The 23,925-nt window shown below is 39.9% G+C and overlaps 1 protein-coding gene across 4 annotated transcripts in view; it reads right to left on the reverse strand.

Moving 5' to 3' along the window:
• Positions 1–23,925, reverse strand: part of SCP2 (sterol carrier protein 2) — a 118,247-nt gene that overhangs the window by 47,316 nt on the left and 47,006 nt on the right. For 2 of the 4 annotated variants that reach the window (XM_054487356.2, XM_063655806.1), the window contains exons 7-11: positions 23,445–23,508; positions 21,499–21,585; positions 19,904–20,054; positions 17,718–17,865; positions 10,053–10,160 (exon numbers count right to left, since the gene is read on the reverse strand). In XM_054487356.2, coding sequence (XP_054343331.1) covers positions 10,053–10,160; positions 17,718–17,865; positions 19,904–20,054; positions 21,499–21,585; positions 23,445–23,508 — 558 coding nt within the window. Of the gene's footprint in view, positions 1–4,264; positions 9,985–10,052; positions 10,161–17,717; positions 17,866–19,903; positions 20,055–21,498; positions 21,586–23,444; positions 23,509–23,925 lie in introns of those variants that run through there. The other 2 variants (XM_054487362.2, XM_063655805.1) reach the window with 2 other exon arrangements.

Raw genomic sequence — 23,925 nt, forward strand, 5'->3', positions numbered from 1 at the left:
TTAATATGGATTTTTTAAAAAGTAGAGATAGCTAAGAATAAACTAAAGCCAAATTTTACCTATTCTTTTTTTTTTTTTTTTTTTGGTAGAAACTAGGGTCTTGCTTTGTTGCCCAGGCTGGTCTCGAACTCCTGGCTTCAAGCTATCGTCCTGCCTTGGCCTCCCAAAGTACTGGGATTATGGGCATGAGCCACCATGTCCAACCTTTACTCATTTAAAACAAGTGATCAGGCCGGGTGTGACAGCTCACGCCTGTAATCCCGGCACTTTGGAAGGTGGATCACTTGAGGTCAGTAGTTTGAGGCCAGCCTGGCCAACATGGTGAAACCCCATCTCTACTAAAAATACAAAAATTAGCCAGGCATGGTGACAGGTCCCTGTAATCCCAGCTACTCTGGAAGTTGAGGCAGAAGAATCACTTGAACCTGGGAGGCAGAGGTTGCAATGAGCTGAGATCATGCCACTGTACTCCAGCCTGGGCAACAGAGTAAGACTCTGTCTCAAAAAAAAAAAAAAAAAAAAAAACAAGCATTCAGTAAGTGTTGGACAGTATATGTAAAAGCACTTTGAAAACTGGAATAAAATATGACATTATTACCTGAACACTAATGTGTTTTTTGTCATACGATCACTGCAAAGTAATCAAAAAAAGTTCAAGTTTAATGTAATTTTCCTGAATGGAAATCTAAAAGGAATTAATGTTTTTAAACTAACAATGAACAAAAGAATACTCAATTCAAATGCTGAAAACTACAATTTTCTTCTACTATTGATACTGTTATGGCAGCTAGAAACTTTCATCCAGATCTAAACAAAATCAGAAACCAGTATCATGAAGCTTTAATTTTTAAAGCTAATTCCCCAATACTGAGTTCCCAACCAAAGTAGCACTGTCTTACAATTAAATTAATACCATTTACAGAAGAGAATCTTACACCCTCATCATGAGTCTTAACATATTTTGGAACTTCGCTTGACCATTTTCTGAATCTCTTAGAATTCTACTGCAGTTTGTTATCCAAGTAACTAGAGAAAAAATGTTTAAGCTACTCATAACTGTCATTGTGATATAAACTCAAGGAGTCTGAATTCTTTCTTGGGGCACATTACAGCTAATGGCCATGTGCCAGATTTACTCGAAATATATCCAAATCCTCAATACGTAGCAAGGAAACATTTACTTTTCAATAATTCCCTATTCAGACTACCACTCAAGTCATCAAGATTTATAAGTTTTTTCCCACAAAATGCTACACCATCACTAGACATAATATCTCAAAGATTAATGATAAAACGAAAAATTTACCAACAGTGTAGACTCAAATGTTAGAAAGGGTTATCAAAGGATACTGCAGGAAAGCGAGTCTCTCTTTGAATATTTAAAAATTGAGTAAATGCTATCTTTCTGGGGTGTTTTAGGTTACCTGTTCAGTACCCAGGGAAGAACATTTGAGGAAAAAATCTAACACTAACAAGACTGAAGGAAAAGAGGCAGTCTCATACTCTGCTGTTGGAAATATACACTGATACAATCTTTTCTGAAGAAAATTTGGCAATCTCCACTGATTTTTAAAGATATACTACCCTTTGACACAATGAGTCCACTGTTTGAAATTCATCCTATGGATATACCTGCAAAAGTAGGGAAAGACACAGGTAGCTGGGACCACAGACTTGTGCCACCACGCCTGACTAATTTTTGTATTTTTTGTAGAGTTGGGGTTTCACCATGTTGCCCAGGCTGGTCTCAAACTCCTGGGCTCAAGCAATCCCCCTACCTCGGCCTCTTGGGTAGCTGAGAGTACAGGTGCATGCTATTGCTCCCAGTTAATTTTTCAATATTTTGTAGAGACAAAGTCTTGCTTTGCTGCCCAGGCCAATCTCAAATTACTGGCTTCAAGCAATCCTCCCACCTCAGCCTCCCAAAGTGCTGGGATTACAGGCGTGAGCTACTGCACCTGGCCTTTTTGACAGTTACTCATATGGATCTGTCCCATGACCCAGAAATTTTGCTCCAGGTTATCAACCCAAGAGAAATAAAAATATATGTCTCCAAATAGACTTGTATATAAACATTCATAGCAATTTTATTCATGCAGCCCTAAACAGGAAACAATTCAAATATCCATCCACAGGACAACGGATAAGCAAACTGATATATTTCAACAATAGAATACTACTTGGCAATAAAAAAGAACTACTGATAAAAAGAAAAACTTGGATTAATTTTATAATCTGCTGAGTAAAAGAAGCCGAACACAAAAGAATACATATATGTGCTATATGATTCCATTTATATGAAGTTCTAAGATCAGCAAAACTAATCTACCATGAGAGAAGTCAAACATCTCAGCCTGGTGGTGGTGGAGAGTGAGAGAGAAGTGTTTCAGGGAGGCCAGAGGATTGACTGGAAATAGACAGGCTAGAATTTTTGGGGGTAATGAAAATGTTTTTGATCTTGTTTTGGCTGGTTGCTACCTGGATGTATATAATTTTCAAAAGCAATTATCGATTTAAACTGTATAATTCAGTGGTTTTTAGTGTATTCACAGAGTTGTGCAACTAGCACCACAATCAATTTTAGGACACTTTCATCATCTCAAAAAGAAACTCCACACATACCCTTTAGTTATCTCTCTCCTGTGTTCCCTAGTCCTAAGCAACCACTAATTTATTTTCTGTCTCTATGGATTTGCCTATTCTGGACATGTCATAAAAATGGAATTTAAAAATGTTTTCAAGGTTCATCTATATTGTAGCATATTTCAGTACCTCATTCCTTTCATGGCCAAAAAATATTCCATAGTATAAATATACCACATTTTGGCCAGACACAGTGGCTCACACCTGGGAGGCCGAGGTGGGTGGATCATTTGAGGTCAGGAGTTTGAGACCAGCCTGGCCAACATAATGAAACCCTGTCTCTACTAAAAATATAAAAATTAGCTGGGCATGGTGGCAGGTGCCTGTAATCCCACATACTCAGGAGGCTGAGGCAGGAGAATCACTTGAACCTGGGAGGCAGAGGTTGCAATGAGCCAAGATCACATCACTACACTCTAACCTCGGGGACAGAGTGAGACTGTCTGGAAAAAAATCCAAAAAAATAAAAATAAATACACCACATTTTGCTCATCAGTTGATGATAGACATCTGGCTTTTGACTATTATGAATAATGCTGCTGTAAACATTAGTGTACACATTTTTGTGAGAACTGTGCATTTTTTTCCAATTCCCATTTATTTTTGGCTCTTGGAGCAATGTCACATTTTCAATATGAAAAAAAGCAGCAAGTTCAAAATAGGAATCTGTAGTGTAGGATAGAACAAAACCAAGTGTAAGGGGGAAAAAAGCAACAGCAAAAGGAAGATAGGAGATGTTGCAAAAAAGATGGAAGAGGGTTCCCCTTCCCTCTGGGGAATGACTCAAACACTGATGTGGCAGTATATACCAACCCACATAAAGTCAGGGATGTTAATCCTTTTTGGGGGTTAAGAAAAGGTGGAGATTAGGAGGGCATTTCTGGAGGCCTAGGGATGAAGGCTGATCTCTTTCCCCCCTTGATCCCCTTCTCTAATCAGGGGAAAGGAAGGAATTCAATATGTGAGAGAGGTAGAGTCAGAAAGGGAAAGATTCCACTTGACAGAGTGGGGCAGACCTCTCCAAAGGGCAGAGCTTGGAGGGAGATTGAAAATGGAGAAAATACTGCTAACACCTCTCTTGAAGCTGAGAAATGGAAAATGGAAATACCTGGAAATTATGACTTTAATAGCCTGGATTTCCCTCTCCAAAACTTTTAGGATGGAAAATCCCATCCCCTTCCTTGCAGTGACTTCTACCTGCCACCTTCTACCATCTTTCACTTTGGGCTTAGGATGGCGGCCATTATCCACATGGGCTTTCAAAACCCAGTTGGTTCTAAATGAGATCTGGATGAGACCCAGCTTCTTGGAGATTTTAAAAAGGAGGAAATATTAACTGGACAGGTGGAAGGGATGGGCACCAGAAGGAAATACAGGGTCACCCAGAGTGGCAGAAACCTAGGCTTCCCAGAGTGGAAAGAGAAAGGAAACATTCAACAAATAAGTACTTATTGAGTGCCTACTACGTGCTAGGCACTGTTCTAGATCTAGATTTGTGTTTGAGGCAGCAAACACAAATTCTGAGGGAGAGAAAAGGGGCAGGTGAGTAAGATGGCTAAGGGAACTGAGAAGCCTGAGGCGATGGGGGCTCTGCCTTAGGCCTCCTCTCCAGCCTCCTCACCGAAATCCTCCTCCGCTTCTGCGGTGGCATCCTGGTACTGCTGATACTCAGGGACAAGGTCGTTCATGTTGCTCTCAGCCTTGCTGAACTCTCATCTCATCCATGCCCTTGCCTGTGTACCAGTGGAGGAAGGCCTTCCAGGGGAACATGGCAGTGAACTGCTCCAAGATGCACCTGAAGAGCTCCTGGATGGCAGTGCTGCTGCCGATTAAGGTAACCGCCATCTTGAGGCCATGAGGTGGGATGTCACAGACAGCTGTCTTGATGTTGTTGGGGATCCATTCCACAAAGTAGCTGCTGTTCTGGTTCTGCACGTTGAGCATCTGCTCATGGACATCTAACCACAAAGACAGCAGCCACAGTGAGATATAAGCTGTGGCAGGGGTCTCATTATGTTCATGGCATTGAAATCCTGCCAGATGAGTTCGGGCACTGTGAAAGCTCGATGCTGCTGGCTTCCACAGCTGGTGAGAGGGCAAAGCCAGCCATGAAGTAGTGGAGACGTGGTAAGGGCACCAGTTTGACTGCCAACTTGCGGAGGTCAGCATTGAGCTGGCCAGGGAAGCGGAGACAGATGGTAACACTGCTTATGGTGGCTGAGACAAGGCGGTTCAAGTCCCCATAGTTTGGTGTGGTCAGCTTCAAAGTGCGGAAGCAGATGTCATAGAGGGCCTCGTTGTCAATGCAGTAGGTCTCATCCGTGTTCTCTAACGACGGATGGACGGAAAGGGTGATGTTATAGGGCCCGACCACAGTGTCAGACACTTTGGGTGGAGGCACCACACTGAAGGTGTTCATGATGCAATCAGGGCACTCTTCTCGGATCTTGCTGATAAAGAGAGTACCCATTCCAAAGCCCATTGAGTGGGTCAGCTGGAAACCCTGCAGGCAGTCACAGCTCTCTTACTCCTCCTGTACCACATCTACAACTGAATCAACCAGCTTGGCCCCCTCTATGTAGTGGCCTTTGGCCCAGTTGTTGCGTGCCCCAGATTGACCAAAAACAAAGTTGTCTGGTTTAAGCACCTGGCCAAAAGGGCCTGAGCTAGCAAGAGTCCATGGTCCCAGGTTCTAGATCCACCAGGATAGCACAAGGAACATATTTGCCATCTGTGGCTTCACTGTAGTACATGGAGACACAGTCCAGCTGCAGGTCGCTGTCCCCATGTTAGGTGCTGGTGGGGTCGATTTCACGTTCATCACTGATCACATCCCAGCACTTGGCACCCGTCTGGTTGCCACACTGACAGGCCTGGATATGCACAATTTCCCTCATGGTTAAAATTTATTTTAATTTTTTTGCTCACCTCAAGGTATGCATGGGGCAAGAAAATATGTAATTTTTTTTCTCTGCTAGTTGCAGGCTGAAAGGATGGAATGCACCCCAGAGGCTAGAGCAGCAAGGTGCAAACGCGGCAGCAGGAAGGTTCTGAGAGGCAGAACTGTGCATTTTATTGTATAAAAATTAGATCTAAATTTTAATAACAAATATAGATATGAAAAATTATATTGTTACTATAAAGCATGATTTCTGAGTATTTCAGTGGACGGCAGAACAAAAATATCTAATAATGGCAATCAAGCAAATTATAATAAAAACATGCTATTTCAGAGGAGAAAAAAGTTGTATGTCAACAAGAACAACTAAAATGAAATATCATATTCATCTCCTAATGAAACAGAGATTTCCTATATGAGTAAGGAAGCTGTCTGAAAGGAGGATTTAAGTCATTTCTTTACACACAAACTACAGCATAACTCTTAAAGGCTTCAGTGACCATACCACAGGAATATTTATTATCATCCAGACGTCTCCATGTCCCATCAGCAACAAAATCAACACTGAAGTATGATCTAATTCTTTTGAGGAATAAAGAAAACAGTTTAGTCTATTTACCAAAGGCAGAAAATAGTTTTAAAATAATGTCTGTGTAGCATTGGGCACAACATTTACATAGAGATACGGTACCTTGAGGGTGTCACACTAGAAAACAAATTTTCTTTACAAATTAAAGAACATTCTTTTCCAAAAATGGTTAAAAATTATTTTTCATACTGTGATAAAAACAAGAGGTTTGGGCTGGGCACGGTGGCTCATGCCTGTAATCCCAGCACTTTGGGAGGCCAAGGCAGGCAGATCACAAGGTCAAGAGTTCAAGACCAGCCTGACCAACCTGGTGAAACCCCGTCGCTACTAAAAATACAAAAATTAGCTGGGCATGGTGGCACATGCCTGTAATCCCAGCTACTTGGGAGGCTGAGGCAGGAGAATCGCTTGAACCTGGGAGGCAGAGGTTGCAGTGAGCCAAGATCACGCTACTGCACTCCAGCCTGGGCGACAGAGCGAGACTCTGTTTCAAGACAAAAAAAAAAAAAGAGGTTTATTATTGGCAAACAAACAAACAAGAACCAGGTAAGTAGATCCATCATGGCTCCCTTTTGTAGAAATGTTGGGAAGAGAATTCTGGAAGTGATTGTGCTTCTACTGTTTTTGGGGGACTCTACTATATACTTTACATACACATATTTCCTCATTTAATCCACAGAACAGCATTATAAGGTAGGTACTATATTCCCATTTTATAGATAAGAAACTAGGATTAACTGGCTAAGCTACATACTAAAGAGAGTGAAGAGGCTAGGTTCAAACCCAAGACTTCATTCATACAGAACACGTACCTATAATTTAGGTACATCCCTTACATATTTATCACTTTCCAGTCATAACCACTATTTCTAAAAGTGTACCGGCACTATTATTGCCACTTTCTCACTTACAATTCTTTCTGAATCTCATCTGCTTCCATGCAAAACACTTCTTCAAAATTGCTCCAGGATTGCCAACGACTTTGTAACAGGCAAATCCGAAGGACACTTTTCGTTCTTTATCTATCTAACTTTTGTGTTCTGATCTCCTACTTTTGAAACACTCTCCTTCCTTGGCTAACTGAGCATTCCCTCTCATTATTCTTAAATGGTTCTCCTTCTCCACCTATACCTTTAATTTTGATGTCCACTAAAATTTAGGGTTTTATCCTTGATGTCTTGTGCTAGATTTCTTTTCAACTCCAGAATTTCTATTTGGTTCTTTTCTATAATTTCCTTGTTTTTGTTTTTTGTTTTTTGTTTTTACACTCTGTTCCCCAGGCTGGAATGCTGGAATGCAGTGGCACAATCACAGTTCACTACAGCTTTAACCTCCTAGGCCGAAGTGATCCTCCTGCCTCAGTCTCCCAAGTAGCTGGGATGACAGGTGCACACCACCACACTCAGCCAATTTTTCATTTTTAGTAGAAAGGAGGTCTCACTATGTTGCCTGGGCTAGTTTCGAACTCCTGGGCTCAATCCTCCCACTTTGGCCTCCCAAAGTGCTGGGATTACAGGTGTGACCCACCGTGCCTGGTTGTCTTTTTTATAATTTCTATTTATTAATATTCTCTACCTGGAGAAACATTGTTTTCATACTTTCCTTTAGTTCTTTATATATGGTTTCCTTTAATATATTTAAAATAGCTAGTTAAAGTCTTTGTCTAGTAAATCCAATGTTTTGGCTTCCTCAGGGATAGTTTCTATTGACTGCTTTTTTTCCTAGGTATATAGGTCACCCTTTATTGTTTATCTGCATGTCTTTCTTTTTTGTTGTTGAAAACTGGACATTTAAAATAATATAATGTAGCTTCTCTAAAAATCAATCAAATCCTCCTCTTTCCCAGTTTGTTGTTGTTGTTGCTGTTTATTGTTGTGGTTGTTTATTTAGTGACTTTTCCAAGCTAATTCTATAAAGTCTGTAATTCTTTTTCCCACACGGCCACTGAATTTTCTCTTCCCTTAGCTACTGACTGGACAGAGATGTCCTTAAATGACTGAACTAAAAAGTCTCCTGGTCTTTATTGGACCTCTGGCTGCATAATGTGGTACTCAGCCAGGCAGTTTACAATTCTACCTTAGCCTTTGCCTTTTGCTTGTGCAGAGCCCCAGGTTTAGCCAGAGGTGAGCTTAGGACCTTCTCAGGTCTTTCCTGAGCATGCACACAACTCTGACCTTATATATGCCATTAGCCTTCTAGATTCTCAGGAACATATCAGATCTTTTCAAAGCCCCCTATGGATATCTTACTCCCTAACTTTTCCTTTTAAGTTTTTTCGTTATTTTGTTGATTACCCCAATTGGCACCTGAGGTAGCTACTTTGTTGAATAGTTGTGGCTGATTGTTCTTGACAATTGCCTCTAGGGAAAATACTCTTTGCACTGGGTGAGTTTTCAGTGAGGTGAAATAAAGACAAAGCTTTCAAGTGGGGTTTACCAGGACACTGCCAGACAGGTCATATAACGACAGTTCTCTGAGGAAGGGGCTTTGAAAGAGCTTCAACTCTGTTCTGACTTGTTCAGTGCCAGCTAGGCTGCTAATTTTCACCATGACTGCAAGCTGTAGGTTTTCAAGGCTACAGTGGAGCTGCAGAAAGGGGGACGTGTTAAGGCAGGTGAAAATGCCACAAAGCTTGTTGCTCTCACAGAGATTATGCTCTTTGTTGTTGTTTTAAGCACCCCCCCACCTCTACTCCCAACAGATTGTTGTAAATCTGGTTAATTTTTAAAGTTATGGAAAAAGTTGATCTTGACAATTTTTGCCAGTGTTCTCCAAACTTTTATAAAGGACAGGATTTTGGGATGTTTTTATTTTGCCACTTCCCATAACATCACTGATCATCCCCATAATTTTTAGATTTCTTTAAAAGATATTAGATTGTTTAAAGCAACAATAATAACAGTATATTGTGGGGGTTATAATATACTTAGGAGTAAGTGTATGGAAACAATAACACAAAAGATAGGAGAAGGTAAATAGATAGGCAGCTGTAAAAGTCTTACATTATATACAAAATGGCATAACACTATTTGAAGGTAGATTGTGATATATTAAAAATGCATGTTGTGGCCATGTGTGGCCCATGCCGGTAATCCCAGCACTCTGGGAGGCCGAGGCAGGTGGATCACTTGAGGTCAGGAGTTCAAGACCAGCCTGGCCAACATGGTGAAACCCCATCTCTACTAAAAAAAAAAATACAAAAATTAGCTGGGCATGGTGGCACAAGCCAGTAGTCCCAGCTACTCAGGAGGCTGAGGCAGGAGAATGGCTTGAACCCGGGAGGCAGGGGTTGCAGTGAGCAGAAATTGTGCCACTTCTTTCCAGCCTGGGCAACAGAGTGAGACTCCATCTCAAAAAAAAAAAAGAAAAGAAAAGAAAGAAAGAAAAAAGGAATTGCATGGTGAGGTTTGGGCTTAATTTTTTATTTAAAAAAAAAAGAAACTGCATTGTACAAGTTTGTCACTTTATAATTAAGGAATTAAAAGTTAAAGTGATTGACTGATAAAAATAGTTTCACACGGCCGGCCAGTCAACAGCAGAGCCATAGTAAAATTCTTACTTTATAAATTCTAGTCCAATGTCTCAAGAGAAAATAATTTCCATGCAATGTCAACCACGTATACAACTACATATAAATAACATGCTCATTTCAAATGATTCTTATTTAGCAGGTCTAGTAAGATCTCTATTTGGAAACATCCTGAATTTAGTTTTAATTAATTCAAATTCTCATCAATTAATGAAGATTATTTAAGTGTGTTCTACTTAACAGAACATCAAAAATATTGCAGCTAAACAATCATTTAAAGCACCAGCTACCAAGTTCAGAGAATATAATCTTTCATTCAAATGAAAGACTAACTCATTCACACTTAAGGAAAAAATGATTTAAAAATGTATGAAATCTGTATGTAGTATTACCTGTAGCTCCTAGTGGGTGTCCCTTTGAAATCAGTCCACCGCTAGGATTTATGACCCACTTTCCTCCATATGTATTATCTCCTCTATCAACCAGCGTTGCACCTTGTCCTATAGAAGAAAAAATAATATTCACAAATGTTAATAGTAACAATAGAACAAATGATATGCTTTTATAAGATTTCCATATAGCCAAGAATTTCTTGGAGCAAATATTTCTTAACAGTTCAAACTAACAACAATTTGACATAAGCACTTTTAAAAGTAATAAATACTTACATTTTCAGAACATCTCCTGTATGAAACAAAAGCTCCTATTAGTTCCTTAGAGCTCTCTGGCTTCCAAAATTGCTCTAAATATGGCAGAGATTCAGAGAACTAGGAGAATAGAACTGAAATGGATATAATGCTATAACTAAAATAACTGTCAGCTTTAAAAATGCATAATTTTGCCAAAATGTGTTCTTTTCTATTTTCATTTGTACTGCTATATACTATATAAGTATTTTTAATAAATATGGAAAAACAGGAGAAAAAAGGCACTTTGATAAAATGAAAAGAAATGTCTGAAAACACTGTTGAGCCACAAAAGTAAGGTTAAAGAAAAAATTACTTCACATGCTTGGTGGCTTCAATGTTCCTGTCAATTTCCTGGTCATTTGGTCATTCTTCCAGATGCTTAAGAAGTAAATAAAAATGTATGTATTGTATAAAATTGTCTTCCACATCATATTTACGATAAAGTAATAAGATGTGGACGCTCCAAATAATGATAGTAATGATGGTGGCAATGCTGTCAAAGGTAGCTAATAGCTTTGAGCACTCACTCTGGGTCAGCTCTTGTTCTAATTATTTTCTGTATATATAGTCAGCATCCATGGGTTCCACATCATGGATTCAACCATCCACAAATCAAAAATATTCAGAAGAGGCCAGGCACCATGGCTGATGCCTGTAATCCCAGCACTTTGGGAGGCCAAGGCAGGTAGATCACCTGAGGTCAGGAGTTCAAGACCAGCCTGGCCAACATGGTGAAACCCCATCTCTACTAAAAATACAAAAATTAGCCAGGCATGGTGGCGCACCCCTGTAATCCCAGCTACTTGGGAGGTTGAGGCAGGAGAATCGCTTGAACCTGGGAGGCAGAGGTTGCAGTGAGCCAAGGTCATGCCATTGCACTCCAGCCTGGGCGACAAGAGCGAAACTCTGTCTCAAAAAAAAAAAAAAAAAAAAAAAAAAAAATATATATATATATATATATATATTCAGAAGAAAAAAATTACAAAAAGCAAAACTTCAATTTGTATTGTGCTGAGTACTACATTGAATCCATGTGAATGAAGTGATATGTAGTTATTATAGGTAATCTAGAGATTATTTAAAGTATACAGGAGGGTGTGCATAGGTTATATGCAAAAATTATGCCATTTTATATAAGCAACTTCCACGGATTTTGGTATCTGTGGGAGGTCTTAGGAAAAAAAACCCACAGATACTGAGAGATGACTATTTATAAAATTTAATATTCAATCCTATGAAGTAGGTGCTATCATTCTCATTTCCTAGATGAGAAAACAGACAGAGATATTAAGAAATCAAACAAGGCAATAGCAAGAGATCTAGGATTAATACTCAGGGAGCTTGGCTCCACAGCCTGTGTTCTCAGCTAATATATTATATTGCCTTCAAAAACAAAAGTTCCTCTGTTGGTAAAATGAAATACACTAATCACAGGATTTTAGATGACTGACACTTCTAATTTGGCTTTAAATCTAGGTTATAGATAAAACCATTGGTTAAGGCATTCTCTCTTTTATTTTTTGGTATGTTTCTACCTTAGAAATTGCTCTGAGGCTCTAGTCATAAGAGATAAATCTATCTACTATTGCTACTTACAAACTGCTAAATATTGTTTCTGTAGCAAGTAATAGCAAACTAAACACAAGCTAACCCCTAAAAGTGAATAATTCACTACACTTTTCCTATAATATATACAATCTTGTAAAGCATTAAAAGATTCCAAAGGGAAGTTATCTTGAACTCATCAACTAAAAATATTCAGAAATTAAAGTACTGTAAATGAACGCTCTCACCTAGCATAGATAGGAAAACAAATGCATATGCTTTTGGAAAACAATTATTATACCTCTTCTGTGACAAAAACTAAACTAGGAACTTACGGATACAATAGTGAACCAAACGAAAATCCCTACTATCATGGAGTTTAAGTTATTGTGGGGAGAGGGGTGAGGAAAAGACAGACAATATATAAAATAGGTAAAGAAATATGTAAAGTGGTGATAAATGCCAAGGGAAAAAAGAAAGCAGGAAAAGGGTATAGGACACATTGAGACAAGGAAGACGGAGGTGAGTGGTTTATATTTCAAACAAAGTGATCGGAGAAGGCTTCCACTGAGAAGGACATCAGTCGAAGGCCTGAAGGGAGTGAGGGAGCAAATCATGTATGTTTGGAACAAAAGCCCTGAAACAGGAGCGAACTTCCAGTGCTTGAAGAAGGAAGCCAATGTGGCTGCAGCAGAGTAGAAGATTCAGAGAAAAGCAGAGGAAATCAGAGATGGGAGTGGGGAGTAAGGAGGACAGATCATATTTGGCTTGTTCGTCTGAGTGAGTTGAGAAACTACTGGGTTTTGAATGAATTAATGAACTGATTTGCTGCATATTCTAGCTTCAGTCTGGAGAGACAAGGCAGAAGCACGGGACCAGCCATAAGACTCCAACAATAATATAAATGAGAAACGATGCTGTTCTGCACTAGGCTGGCAGTGACAAAAGTGGTGAGATGTGGTCATATTCTGAATTTGTTTTGAAGGTAGAGTCCATAGCCAACAGGACTTAGAGATAGATTTAATGATGATTGTGAGAGAGAGAAAAGAATTCAAGCCTGATGGTTTCCAGTTTAAGCAACAGGAAGATGGGGAAGACTGAGGGAGGAGAACGTTTGAAAAATATCCATAGCTCAATTTTGGACTTAGGTTTGAGATGCTTATGAGACATCTGAAGAAACCCCTAAAAAGTAGGCAGCTGGATTCTTGAGTCTAGAGGTTGGAGAAGCAGTTCAAGCAAGGAGTATAAGTCTGAAAGTAATCATTTTGGCCAGGCATGGTGGCTCACACCTGTAATCCCAGCACTTTGGGAGGCCCGGGTGGGTGGATCACCTGAGGTCAGGAGTTCGAGACCAGCCTGACCAACATGGTGAAATCCCGTCTCTACTAAAAAAAATGCAAAAATTAGCCAGGCGTGGTGGCATACCCCTGTAATCCCAGCTACTCGGGAGGCTGAGACAGGAGAATTGCCTGAACCCGAGAAGGGGAGGTTGCAGTGAGCTGAGATCTCACCATTGTACTCCAGCCTGGGCAGCAAGAGCAAAACTCTGTCTCAGAAAAAAAAGAAAAAAGAAGAAAAGCTGGGTGTGGTGGCTCACATCTATAATCCCAGCACTTTGGGAGGCCAAGGTGGGCAGATCACCTGAGGTCAGGAGTTCGAGACCAGCCTGGCCAACATGGTGAAACCCTGTCTCTACTAAAAATACAAAATTAGCTGGGCATGGTGGCGCATGCCTGCAATCCCAGCTACTCGGGAGGCTGAGGCAGGAAAATCGCTTGAACCTAGGTGGCAGAGGTTGTGGTGAGCCGAGATAGCGCCATTGCACTCCAGCCTGGGCAACGAGAGAAACTCCATCTCAGAGGAAAAAAAAAAAAAGAAAGTAATCATTTTATATCTGTATCTATATAAAATATTTAACTTTGAGATTAAGTTCCACATTAGGCAGAATATGTTCACTACAGTTTATCTCTTGCTTGATTACAACTGAAAACACTGGATATAAAAATAAAAATAAAAAAAAAACTACCTGAGGACTCTGAAAAGTAAATAAAAGCAAGGGGATTATAGAGCAAGTCAAAACTTGGAGAAGCCACTGCATAAGGGTGAGGTCCTGGTTGTCTTTTTTTCTTTTTAGGCTCTCTCTCTCTCAACAGCTTTGCCCCAAGGTTGAGCACAGCCCTGGAACAGCATGGCAGCAGAAGCAGCAAAGGTAGCTAAAACTCTAACAGAAACCCCATCTTCCTAACCAAAGGAACTAGGAAAAGAAATCTCTGCAGGCTGGAGAGTAAGAGAAGAAGTCCACAGTGGAGAGAGCCAGAGAAGAGGATCCCCTAATTCTGTATATAGACCTGTACAAGTCTCAGGCTCACTCTGACGTAGGCATACGTTTAGAGAGCTGAGCAAAGACTTTAACCACCACCCTCAGAAGGCAAGACAGAACTTACTGTCAGAACATACTGGCTTAAATGCTTGCTAAAACAAAAACATCAACATTCTCCAAAGGATCTATATAATAGGACATTCACCCTGTCCAGGATACAATCCAAAATTATTTGCTATACAAAGAATCAGAAAATGTAACCAATACTCTCAAGGTAAAAGACAATCAACAGATGCAAAACCCAAGAAAGCCCAGATTATGGAATTATTAGAGACTTTAAAACAGCTGTTAGAACTACAAGGTAAAGAAAGCCCACTAGAAATGAACAAAAAGATGTAAGCTCTCAGCAGAGAAATAGAAACTATAAAATGAACCAAATGGAAATTTTAGAACTGAAAATACAATATTTGAAATAGAAAACTCATTAGAATGGTTCATGAGTAGAAAGAAGATGAAGGAAGAGTCAGTGAATTTAAAGATGTATCAACATAAATTATCAAATGTGAAGAACAGAGAGAAAAGGGATTCAAAGCGAACAGTTTCAGGGACCTATGGGACAATATCCAAAGGTCTAATACATGCATCACTGGAAGTGCAGAAGAAGAGGAGAAAAAAATTGGGACAGAACATACATTTAAAGAAATAATGGCTGAAAACTTGCCAAATTTGGTAAAAGATATGCATTTTCAGACTTAAGAAACTCAGAAAACCCAACAGAGAATAAATTAAAAGAAAACTATGCCTAGACATGGCACAATCAAACTGCTAAAAATCTTGAGAACAGCTAGAGAAAAATGGCCCATCACATACAGAGAAATAACAATTTGAACAACCACGGCTCCTCATTAGAAACTATGGAGGTCAGAAGACTGAAACAACATGTTTTAAGTGCTAAAAGACCTGTCAACCTAGAATTCTATAATCAGCCCAGAGTTCCTTTAGGAATTAAGGTTAAGCAAAGGCATTTTCAGTTGAAGGAAAACTAAGAGAATTCATCTCCAAGAGATCTGCTTTATAAAAAATGCTACAAAAAAGTTCCTTAGGCTTAAGAAAATGATTACAGAGAAAAACTTGGGTATTAAAGAATGAAGAAAGAGCAACAAAAAATGATAAATATCTGGATAAGTATAAAATACTTTTTCCCTCTTAGTATCTTTAAAATTACGTGTGACATTTTTACCCATGACATATAACAGACATCTAAGTGTATGACTGTTGAAAGCAAAACTTATAATATCATATGTTGGGGTTTTCAACGTAAATAGATATAACACGTATGACAATTATAACATAAGTGACAGTGTAGGGCAAAGGGGAGTCAGTGAATGGACCTATACGGTTGCAAGGCTTCTACATTTTATGTGAAGTGGTACAATATTAACTCAAAGGAGATGCTTAGGGAGGCATACTATAATTCTTTTTTTTTTTTTTTTGAGACGGAGTCTTGCTCTGTCGCCCAGGCTGGAGTGCAGTGGCGTGATATCAGCTCCCTGCAAGCTTCACCTCCCGGGTTCACGCCATTCTCCTGCCTCAGCCTCCCGAGTAGCTGGGACTACAGGCGCCCAACACCACGCCTGGCTAATTTTTTGGATTTTTAGTAGAGGGGGGTTTCACCGTGTTAGCCAGGATGGTCTCGATCTCCTGACCTCGTTATCCGCCCGCCTTGGCCTCCCAAAGTGCTGGGATTACAGGCATGAGCCACCGTGCCCGGCCAACTGGGAGAGATTTTACCCCCCAGAAGATATTCGACAATATTTGAAGACATTTTATGGTTGTTACAACTGTGGGGGGCGGTGCTACTGGCATTTAGTAGATAAGAGGTAGGGATATTGCTGAATATCCTACCATGCACAAGCTGTATCACAAGAATGATAGAGCTCAAATGCCAACAGTGCCAAGGTTGATAAACCATGCTCTATAGCAACCACTGGGATAAACAAAGAAGAGAAAACAAAGAGATATGGTGAAAAAAATAATCGATAAGTTGAAATGGCAACTAAAAATATTTAAATAATGCAAAAGAAGTCAAGAGGAGGGGCACAGAGGAACAAAAATTACAGGGGACAAATAGAAAACAGATAATTAAATGACCGACCTAAATCCTACTATATCAATAATTACATTAATGATCTAAATAAATATTGTCTAACACAAATATAATGCCCACACAATACTTTTAAATTTTCTAGTATATATTTTATTTAATATATACATTTTATATATATATAAAATATTTTCATTCAACATGTAATCAACATAAAAAAATTATCAGTGGGCCAGGTGGCTCATGCCTGTAACCCCAGCACTTTGGGAGGCTGAGGCGGGTGTATCACTTGAAGCCAGGAGTTTGAGAACAGCCTGCACAATATGGTGAAACCTTGTCTCTATTAAAATTACAAAAATTAGCTGGGCATGGTAGCATGCGCAATTGTAATACTTGGGAGGCTGAGGCACAAGAATCGCTTGAACCCAGGAGGCAGAAGTTGCAATGAGCCGAGATCACACCATTGCACTCCAGCCTGGGCGACAAAGCAAGACTCTGTCTCAAAAAAAAAAAAAATTATTAATGAAATACTTTACATTCTATTTTTCAATATTAAGTCTCCAAAACCCCATGTGTACTTCACACTTAACAGCACACATCAATTTGGACTAGCTACATTTCAAAGACTAAAGTATAGCTAGTGGCTATCATTATCAGCACAGGTTTCAACACTCCAGTTAAAAGGCAGAAATCAACAAAGTAGATTTTAAAAAATACATTATCACGGCTGGGCACGGTGGCTCACGCCTGTAATCCCAGCACTTTGGGAGGCCTAGGTGGGTGGATCACCTGAGGTCAGGAGTTTGAGACCAGCCTGGCCAACATGGTGAAACCCTGTCTCTACTAAAAATACAAAAATTAGCCGGGCGTGTTAGCGGGTGCCTGTAATCTCAGCTACACAGGAGGCTGAGGCAGGAGAATCACTTGAACCCAGGAGGTGGAGGTTGCAGTGAGCGGAGATTGCACCACTGCACTCCAGCCTGGGCTACAGAGAGAAAAACGAAAAAACAAAAAAAAATTATTGCTTACATGCTGCCTATAAGAGATACACTTTAAATAAATTAACATAAATAGGTTGAAAGCAAATGAATAAAATCTTATGCAAAGAATAAGCATAAAAAAGATGCAGTAGCTATTTTGGTCAGATAAAAGAGCCTTCCAGACAAATAATATAATCATAATACAAATTATCTGGACACTCCATCATCTTAGTGTTGGTACTGCCTAATACCACAAGTTCTAAAAAGTCCACTACCAAAACAGCTTACATTCACCTCCCACAGTGTGGCAGAGCCAATGTTAAGGGAAAAGTGAATAGTGAATTCTTTTATCTAACGGTCAAAGTGAAGTTTTCTCAGTGAAATTTACTGAATTAATCTGCCCTATTCAAAGATGTTACCTTCTGGACAGAGTCCCAATGCTTCATAAGTAAGGAGTTCGTTGGTAGAAAAGCAATCGTGAAGTTCTATTACGTCAATATCATTTGGTGTCAGGCCAGATTTCTCATAGCATTTTCTTGCAGCTTCTTTACTCATATCAAAGCCAACCTAAAACCAAAACCATATATAAATAAAGGGCACCAAAACTGGGCCTTTTAAACAAGTATTTTAAGAGATTAATAGATGCATAACCTTAACAACTGATAATTGACCACATATATTAAAATCTTGGCCAGGTGCATTGGCTCATGCCTATAATCCAAGCACTTTGGGAAGCTGAGGCAGGAGGATCGCTTGAGCCCAGGAGTTTGAGACCAGGCTGGGCAACAATGGAAGATCCTGTCTCTACAAATAATTTAAAAATTAGCCTGGCGTGGTAGTATGTGCCTGTGGTCCCAGATACTCAGGAGGCTAAGCTGGGAGGATCGTTTGAGCCCAGGAGGTCAAGGCTGCAGTGAACCAGGAACACCCCACTGAATTCCAGCTTGGATGAAACAGCAAGATCCTGTCTCAAAAAAAAACAAAAAAAGAAGAGAAGAAGAAAAGAAGAAAAGAAAGAAAAAGAGGAAAGGGAAAGGGAAAGAAAGGGAGGAAGGAAGGGAGGGAAGGAGGGAAGGAGGGTCAGTCAATTGATTCTATATTACATAGAAAGTCTAAATAAAATAACATCTAGGAGAAGGATGTACATATTTAATTTTGTACTAAAAAATGACAGAATTTTTAAATAAAATATATAAAAAGGACCTAGAATTCCTCAGAGCATATCTTGTGCTAAGTTACAAAACTTCTGTCAAACTACAATGTATAGTTGTGATAAACAAGTTGAAGACATTTATTACCAGATCATTATGAGTCAGATACACTGAAAAATATGGGAGAATTTCTCTATAAAATGACACGATCTTCTTTTAGAAGATCATCTAGGATTCAAACCATTTTTCCAAAGTCCATGCTCTTAACATGTCTTTGGCCTCAAATAATAAAATAACTTCTCTTCAAGGAATAAAACCGTGAGGCCAGGCATGGTGGCTCAAGCCTGTAATCCCAGCACTTTGGCACTTTGGGAGGCCGAGGCAGGTGAATCGCTTGAGTCCAGGAGTTCAAGACCAGCCTGGGTAACATGGCGAAACCCTGTCTTTACAAAAAATAAAAATACAAAAATTTAGCCAGGTGTGGTGGCACGTGCCTGTAGTCCCACTTACTCAACAGGCTGAAGTGGGAGGATTGCCTGAGCCTAGGAGGCAAAGGTTGCAGTGAGCTATGATCGCACCACCAGTGAGCTATGATCGCACCACCACGCTCCAGTCTGGGCAACAAAGCAAGATCCTACCTCAAAGAGAAAAAGAAAAAGAAAACTGTGGTATAATGAAAAATGTACTATAACCAGGAAACCTAAATATAAATTCCACCTCTGCCACAACCTAACTGTGATCTTGGGCAGTTACAAAAACATTTTCCAATTCACAGTGTTGTTGTAAAATCATTTGCAAACTATAATTTAGCATGCAATTTTGTGTATTGTGTGTATGTCTTCAAATATTCAACTAACTCTAGGTCTGAATTTTCACCTTTTTTACTTTTTCCATTTTGTACTCAATCTTTAATCAGAATTTTTAAAGTGCTGAGGGTCAAGAAAGTTCATTAAAATCATCTTTGTGGCAGTGTGTGGTGATTCACGCCTGTAATCCCAGCACTTTGGAAGGCTGAGGCAGGTGGATCACTTGAGCCAGGAATTCAAGACCAGCCTGGGAAACATGGCAAAACTGTGTCTCTACAAAAAATACAAACATTAGCCGGCAGTCGTGGCATGTGCCTGTAGTCCCAGCCACTTGGGAGGCTGAAGTGGGAGGACTGATTGAGCCTGGGATGTGGAAGTTATAGTAAGCTGAGATCGCACTACTGCACTGCAGCCTGAGTGACAGAGTAAGACCCTGTCGAAAGAAAGAAAAGAAAGAACAACAAAACAAAACAATCATTTTTCCCTTAACTCTGTAAGATTGGAGTTCTAGGCATAGTCAACTTAAAATAATGACAAATAGCATGTCTAGTTAATTAAAGGTTATTATATAATAATGCATGGCTCCATCACAAGAAGCATGAGACTCTATCTTAAAAATAAAAATAACAAATAGAATCTCAGACATACCACTTTAATAATGCTTTTTTCTTCAAACGAGCTTGGCAAATCAGTCATCATTTCTTGTGCCAAAATTTCCACAGCTTTGGATTGCAGGCCATACTTGTGTACAAATGCTTCACTGGCCAAAATTGCTGCTGCAGCACCATCTGAAGTGGGACTAAGAGGAAGTAAAAATAATTCTCCACACCCAGTAGCAACTGATCAGAGGATTTCAGACTAGGAGTTCCTTCTATGTGAAAGGAAAGGCCAAATATGCTTGCTGGTCAGTGGATTGTCTTCTTTGTGATATCTACAGTTGTAAATCACACATGCTTCCCACCTGAGGACTGAACCTCTATCAAGAACTTAAATGTTGTCAATCACTACTTGGTATCCAAGAGTCCCAAAAAGTTCTTTTTTTTTTTGAGATGGAGTTTCACTCTTGTTGCCCAGGCTGGAGTGTAATGGTGTGATCTTGGCTCACTGCAACTGCAACCTCCTCCTCCCAGGTTCAAGTGATTCTTCTGCCTCAGCCTCCTGAGTAGCTGAGATTACAGGCATGCGCTACCACGCCTGGCTAATTTTGTATTTTTAGTAGAGACGGAGTTTCTCCATGTTGGTCAGGTTGGTCTTGAAATCCCAACCTCTGGTGATCCGCCCGCCTCAGCCTTCCAATGTGCTGGGATTACAGGCGTGAGCCACCGCGCTGAGCCCCAGAAAGTTCTTTTGCAAAGAATCACCAATTTGCCTCTGGAGATGCATAAGGCATCTTCTGAGGAGTGAGTCCAAAAGGTTATTCCTATCCTAGTACAATAAAGATTCTACTACAGACCGCCCCACCTCCAACTTTGCTATCTCCAAATAACTCAGTCCTGAAATCCTTTTGGAAACTGGGAAAAGATAGCTTGGGAATACTAAACCATCTGCTTTAGTTAAGACTCTCGAGATCTTAAATAGATCTTTTTCTTACAGCAAACTGTGATGGAAGGTAGCAAACACAAGAAGCCTTCTGGGAGTTCAGTTAGACTTTCTAAATGGGCAGACCCTCATATCACAACAAATAAAAGCTGACCCGACTTATTTCTTTCCATCCTGGCCTGTATCTACAGGGCACAGCCAGGTGTTAACTAGGACACAGGCAGGAGCTAGGCAGTACTCACTCAATTGTCTAGGAGACAGATACTGTCAAGCACTTTGCAAGAAACAACTATTATCATCATTAGAGCTATGAATTTTTCCTTGTTTTACTTTTACTCATAGCTACTATTATAGAGTAGAATTTCCTGTAGTAGAAGTACATAGCAGGGAAAACAAAATGCTTTGGGCTCCACTGGCCCCCAAGCCACAGTTTAATGAGTAAATACAATTGAAATCACCAAAGTAGGTAGCATTCCTGCAAGAAGAAGTAAAACACGTCATTTTCCAAGAGAAGAGACAGTCTGTCTCCAGGCAGGAGTAAGAAGTAAGGGTACTCTAGTGAAGTGACCCAGAGTGGGGACGGCACTGGGAGGAGTTCTGTGAAAGCTCCGCCCAGATACAGAGCCTAAGGTTTAACTACAGGGGGGTGGCAGGAAGGGGAGCAGTTACTTCCCTCATTAAATGTTAAAATATATTTTTCTTACCAACATTGTAAGATAGTCAAAAAATCAAAAACTTCTTTAGATGCCATCACTTCATCTAAACTGTATTCATCTTGGAACTGGGAATACCTAAATACAAAATAAATATTAGTTACAGAATGTGAGATAGCAACTGTAATTTTTGTTGTAGAGTTAGAAACAGAATAATATGTAAATATTCTTTTCACAACCAGAAGACAGATTTTTATGAATAGCCATAAGTGTCATCTGAATTGACCTTTTAAAAAATCCTAACTCTTAAAATACCGTATGTTTTATTTTTTAAAATTTGATCTTTGTCCTGGGTTCCTGGCTTGGAGCTTCCAAAGCCCTTGGAATTTCCTGAATGATAGAAGTGTCTTTGTTATGCTAATGAGGTCACTTACAGTGGGCCTTGTTATCTTGAAAATGGGAGACTGACCACCAAAAGACCAACTATGTGACTACAGAGTTGAGACTTTTGAGCCAGCTCAACCTCTGAGAAGAAGAGGAAGGCTGGAGATTGAGTTCAGTTATGTGGCCAGTGATTTAATCTAGCATGCCGACATAATGAAGCCCCAGTAAAAAATCTGGACATGGTGTTCAGCGGGGCTTCCTGATTGGTGAACATCTTGATGTATCCGGAGGATGACATGCCCTGACTCCATAGGGAAAAGGCAAGAAAGCTTTGCTTGGGATGCTCCCAGACCTCACTCTATATGCCTCTTCATTTGGACTGTTTCTGATTTATATCCTTTACAATAAAACTGTAATTTTAAGTACTCTCCTGAGTTCTGTAAGTTGTTCTAGTGAATTATTGAACCTGAGGGAGGCATGGGAGCCCCTGGATTTGTGGCCAGTTGGTCAAAATATGGGTGGCATGGGCATCCCACTTGCAGCTAATGTCTGATGTATGAGCAGTCTTGTGGAGGACTGGGTCCTTAATTCATGGAATTTGCATTAACTCCCAGGCACTTCATGCCGGAATTGAGTTGCAATATACCCAGTTGGTGTTAGACCAGTGGGGATTAAAACAGAATATCATATTTATGTTTCCTGGCAAATTAAAGAATACTAGTTCCTTAAAAGCAAAATCAAATGACCTGCAATTCAGCCAACTTTTGAGCTAATAATATGATACAAGTACATTAATTAAGGCTAATGGAGCTTTTAAATAAATGTACAAAATAGCCAGGCATGGTGGTTCACACCTGTAACCCCAGCACTTTGGGAGGCCAAGGCAGGCAGATCACCTGAGGTCAGGAGTTCAAGACCAGCCTGGCCAACATGGCAAAACCTTGTCTCAACTAAAAATACAGGCTGGGTGCAATGGCTCACACCTATAATCCCAGCACTTTGGGAGGCAGAGGCAGGTGGATCACGAGGTCAAAGTTCAAGACCAGCCTGGCCAAGATGGTGAAACCCTGTCTCTACTAAAAATACAAAAATTAGCCCAGTACTGTGGCAGGTGCCTGTAATCCCAGCTACTCGGGAGGCTGAGGCAGGAGAATCACTTGAACCCAGGGCACGGAGGTTGCAGTGAGCCGAGATCATGCCACTGCATTCCAGCCTGGGCGACAGAGTGAGATGCCATCTAAAAAAAAAAAAAAAATTAGCTGGGCATGGTGGCTCCTGTAGTCCCAGCTACTAGGGAGGTAGGGAGGTAGAGGTTGCAGTCAGCCGAGATCATGCCACTGCACTCCAGCCTGGGTGACACAGTGAGGCTCTGTCTCAAAAAAAAAAAAAAAAAGAGTCATTAGCTTAAATGATATTCCAAATATAAAGTGGCCAAAAACTGGAACTGAAAAGTTGTCAAAAGTTTACTTGCGTATAAGCCTTTTGTAAGAAAAAAATAAAACAATCTAGTTAATATATTTGAGATCTCGGCATTTGCTTTTCAAGTATAAAGTTGCATATTATACAGTAGGATAACCCAGATTTTCATTATTTCATGTCTCTGAAATACTTACGGGTTATTAACTGAATGTTTATGATTTTTCCATCCAATTTTTGCAAAGTGTTCAATTTTTGTTCCTGTAAAGAAAGCAAACATCTACCAGTGGGTGAATGTTTTACCACTGCTTATTAACAAATCTTGCAGTGGTACTCAGTGTTCTGCTAAATATTTCCATATTTTCCCTTTCATATATATCATCAGTATTAAAGACTTCAGCACTGTTCCCTCAAAAAATTTTTATTTATAATTAAATGTGGGCCTAATTAATGAACTGAATCAACTAATAGGCACATAAGATAAAAACAGTTCAAACTGATCTATTCTAATTAAAATAAGTAGAACCCAGTTTCAAAAACAAGAAACATAGTGGTTTCAAGGCAGGAGAACACTACAATTCCTCTAGGAGTCTGTCAAACACCCCAGTATGCTAGACTGAGAGAATTTTACACAACTCACACCCTCCAGGGCATGATAAGATATTTCATCTTCCTCCC

Source organism: Pongo pygmaeus, chromosome 1 (assembly GCF_028885625.2).
Source record: "Pongo pygmaeus isolate AG05252 chromosome 1, NHGRI_mPonPyg2-v2.0_pri, whole genome shotgun sequence".
In the NCBI taxonomy this organism is placed as follows: Eukaryota; Metazoa; Chordata; class Mammalia; order Primates; family Hominidae; genus Pongo; species Pongo pygmaeus.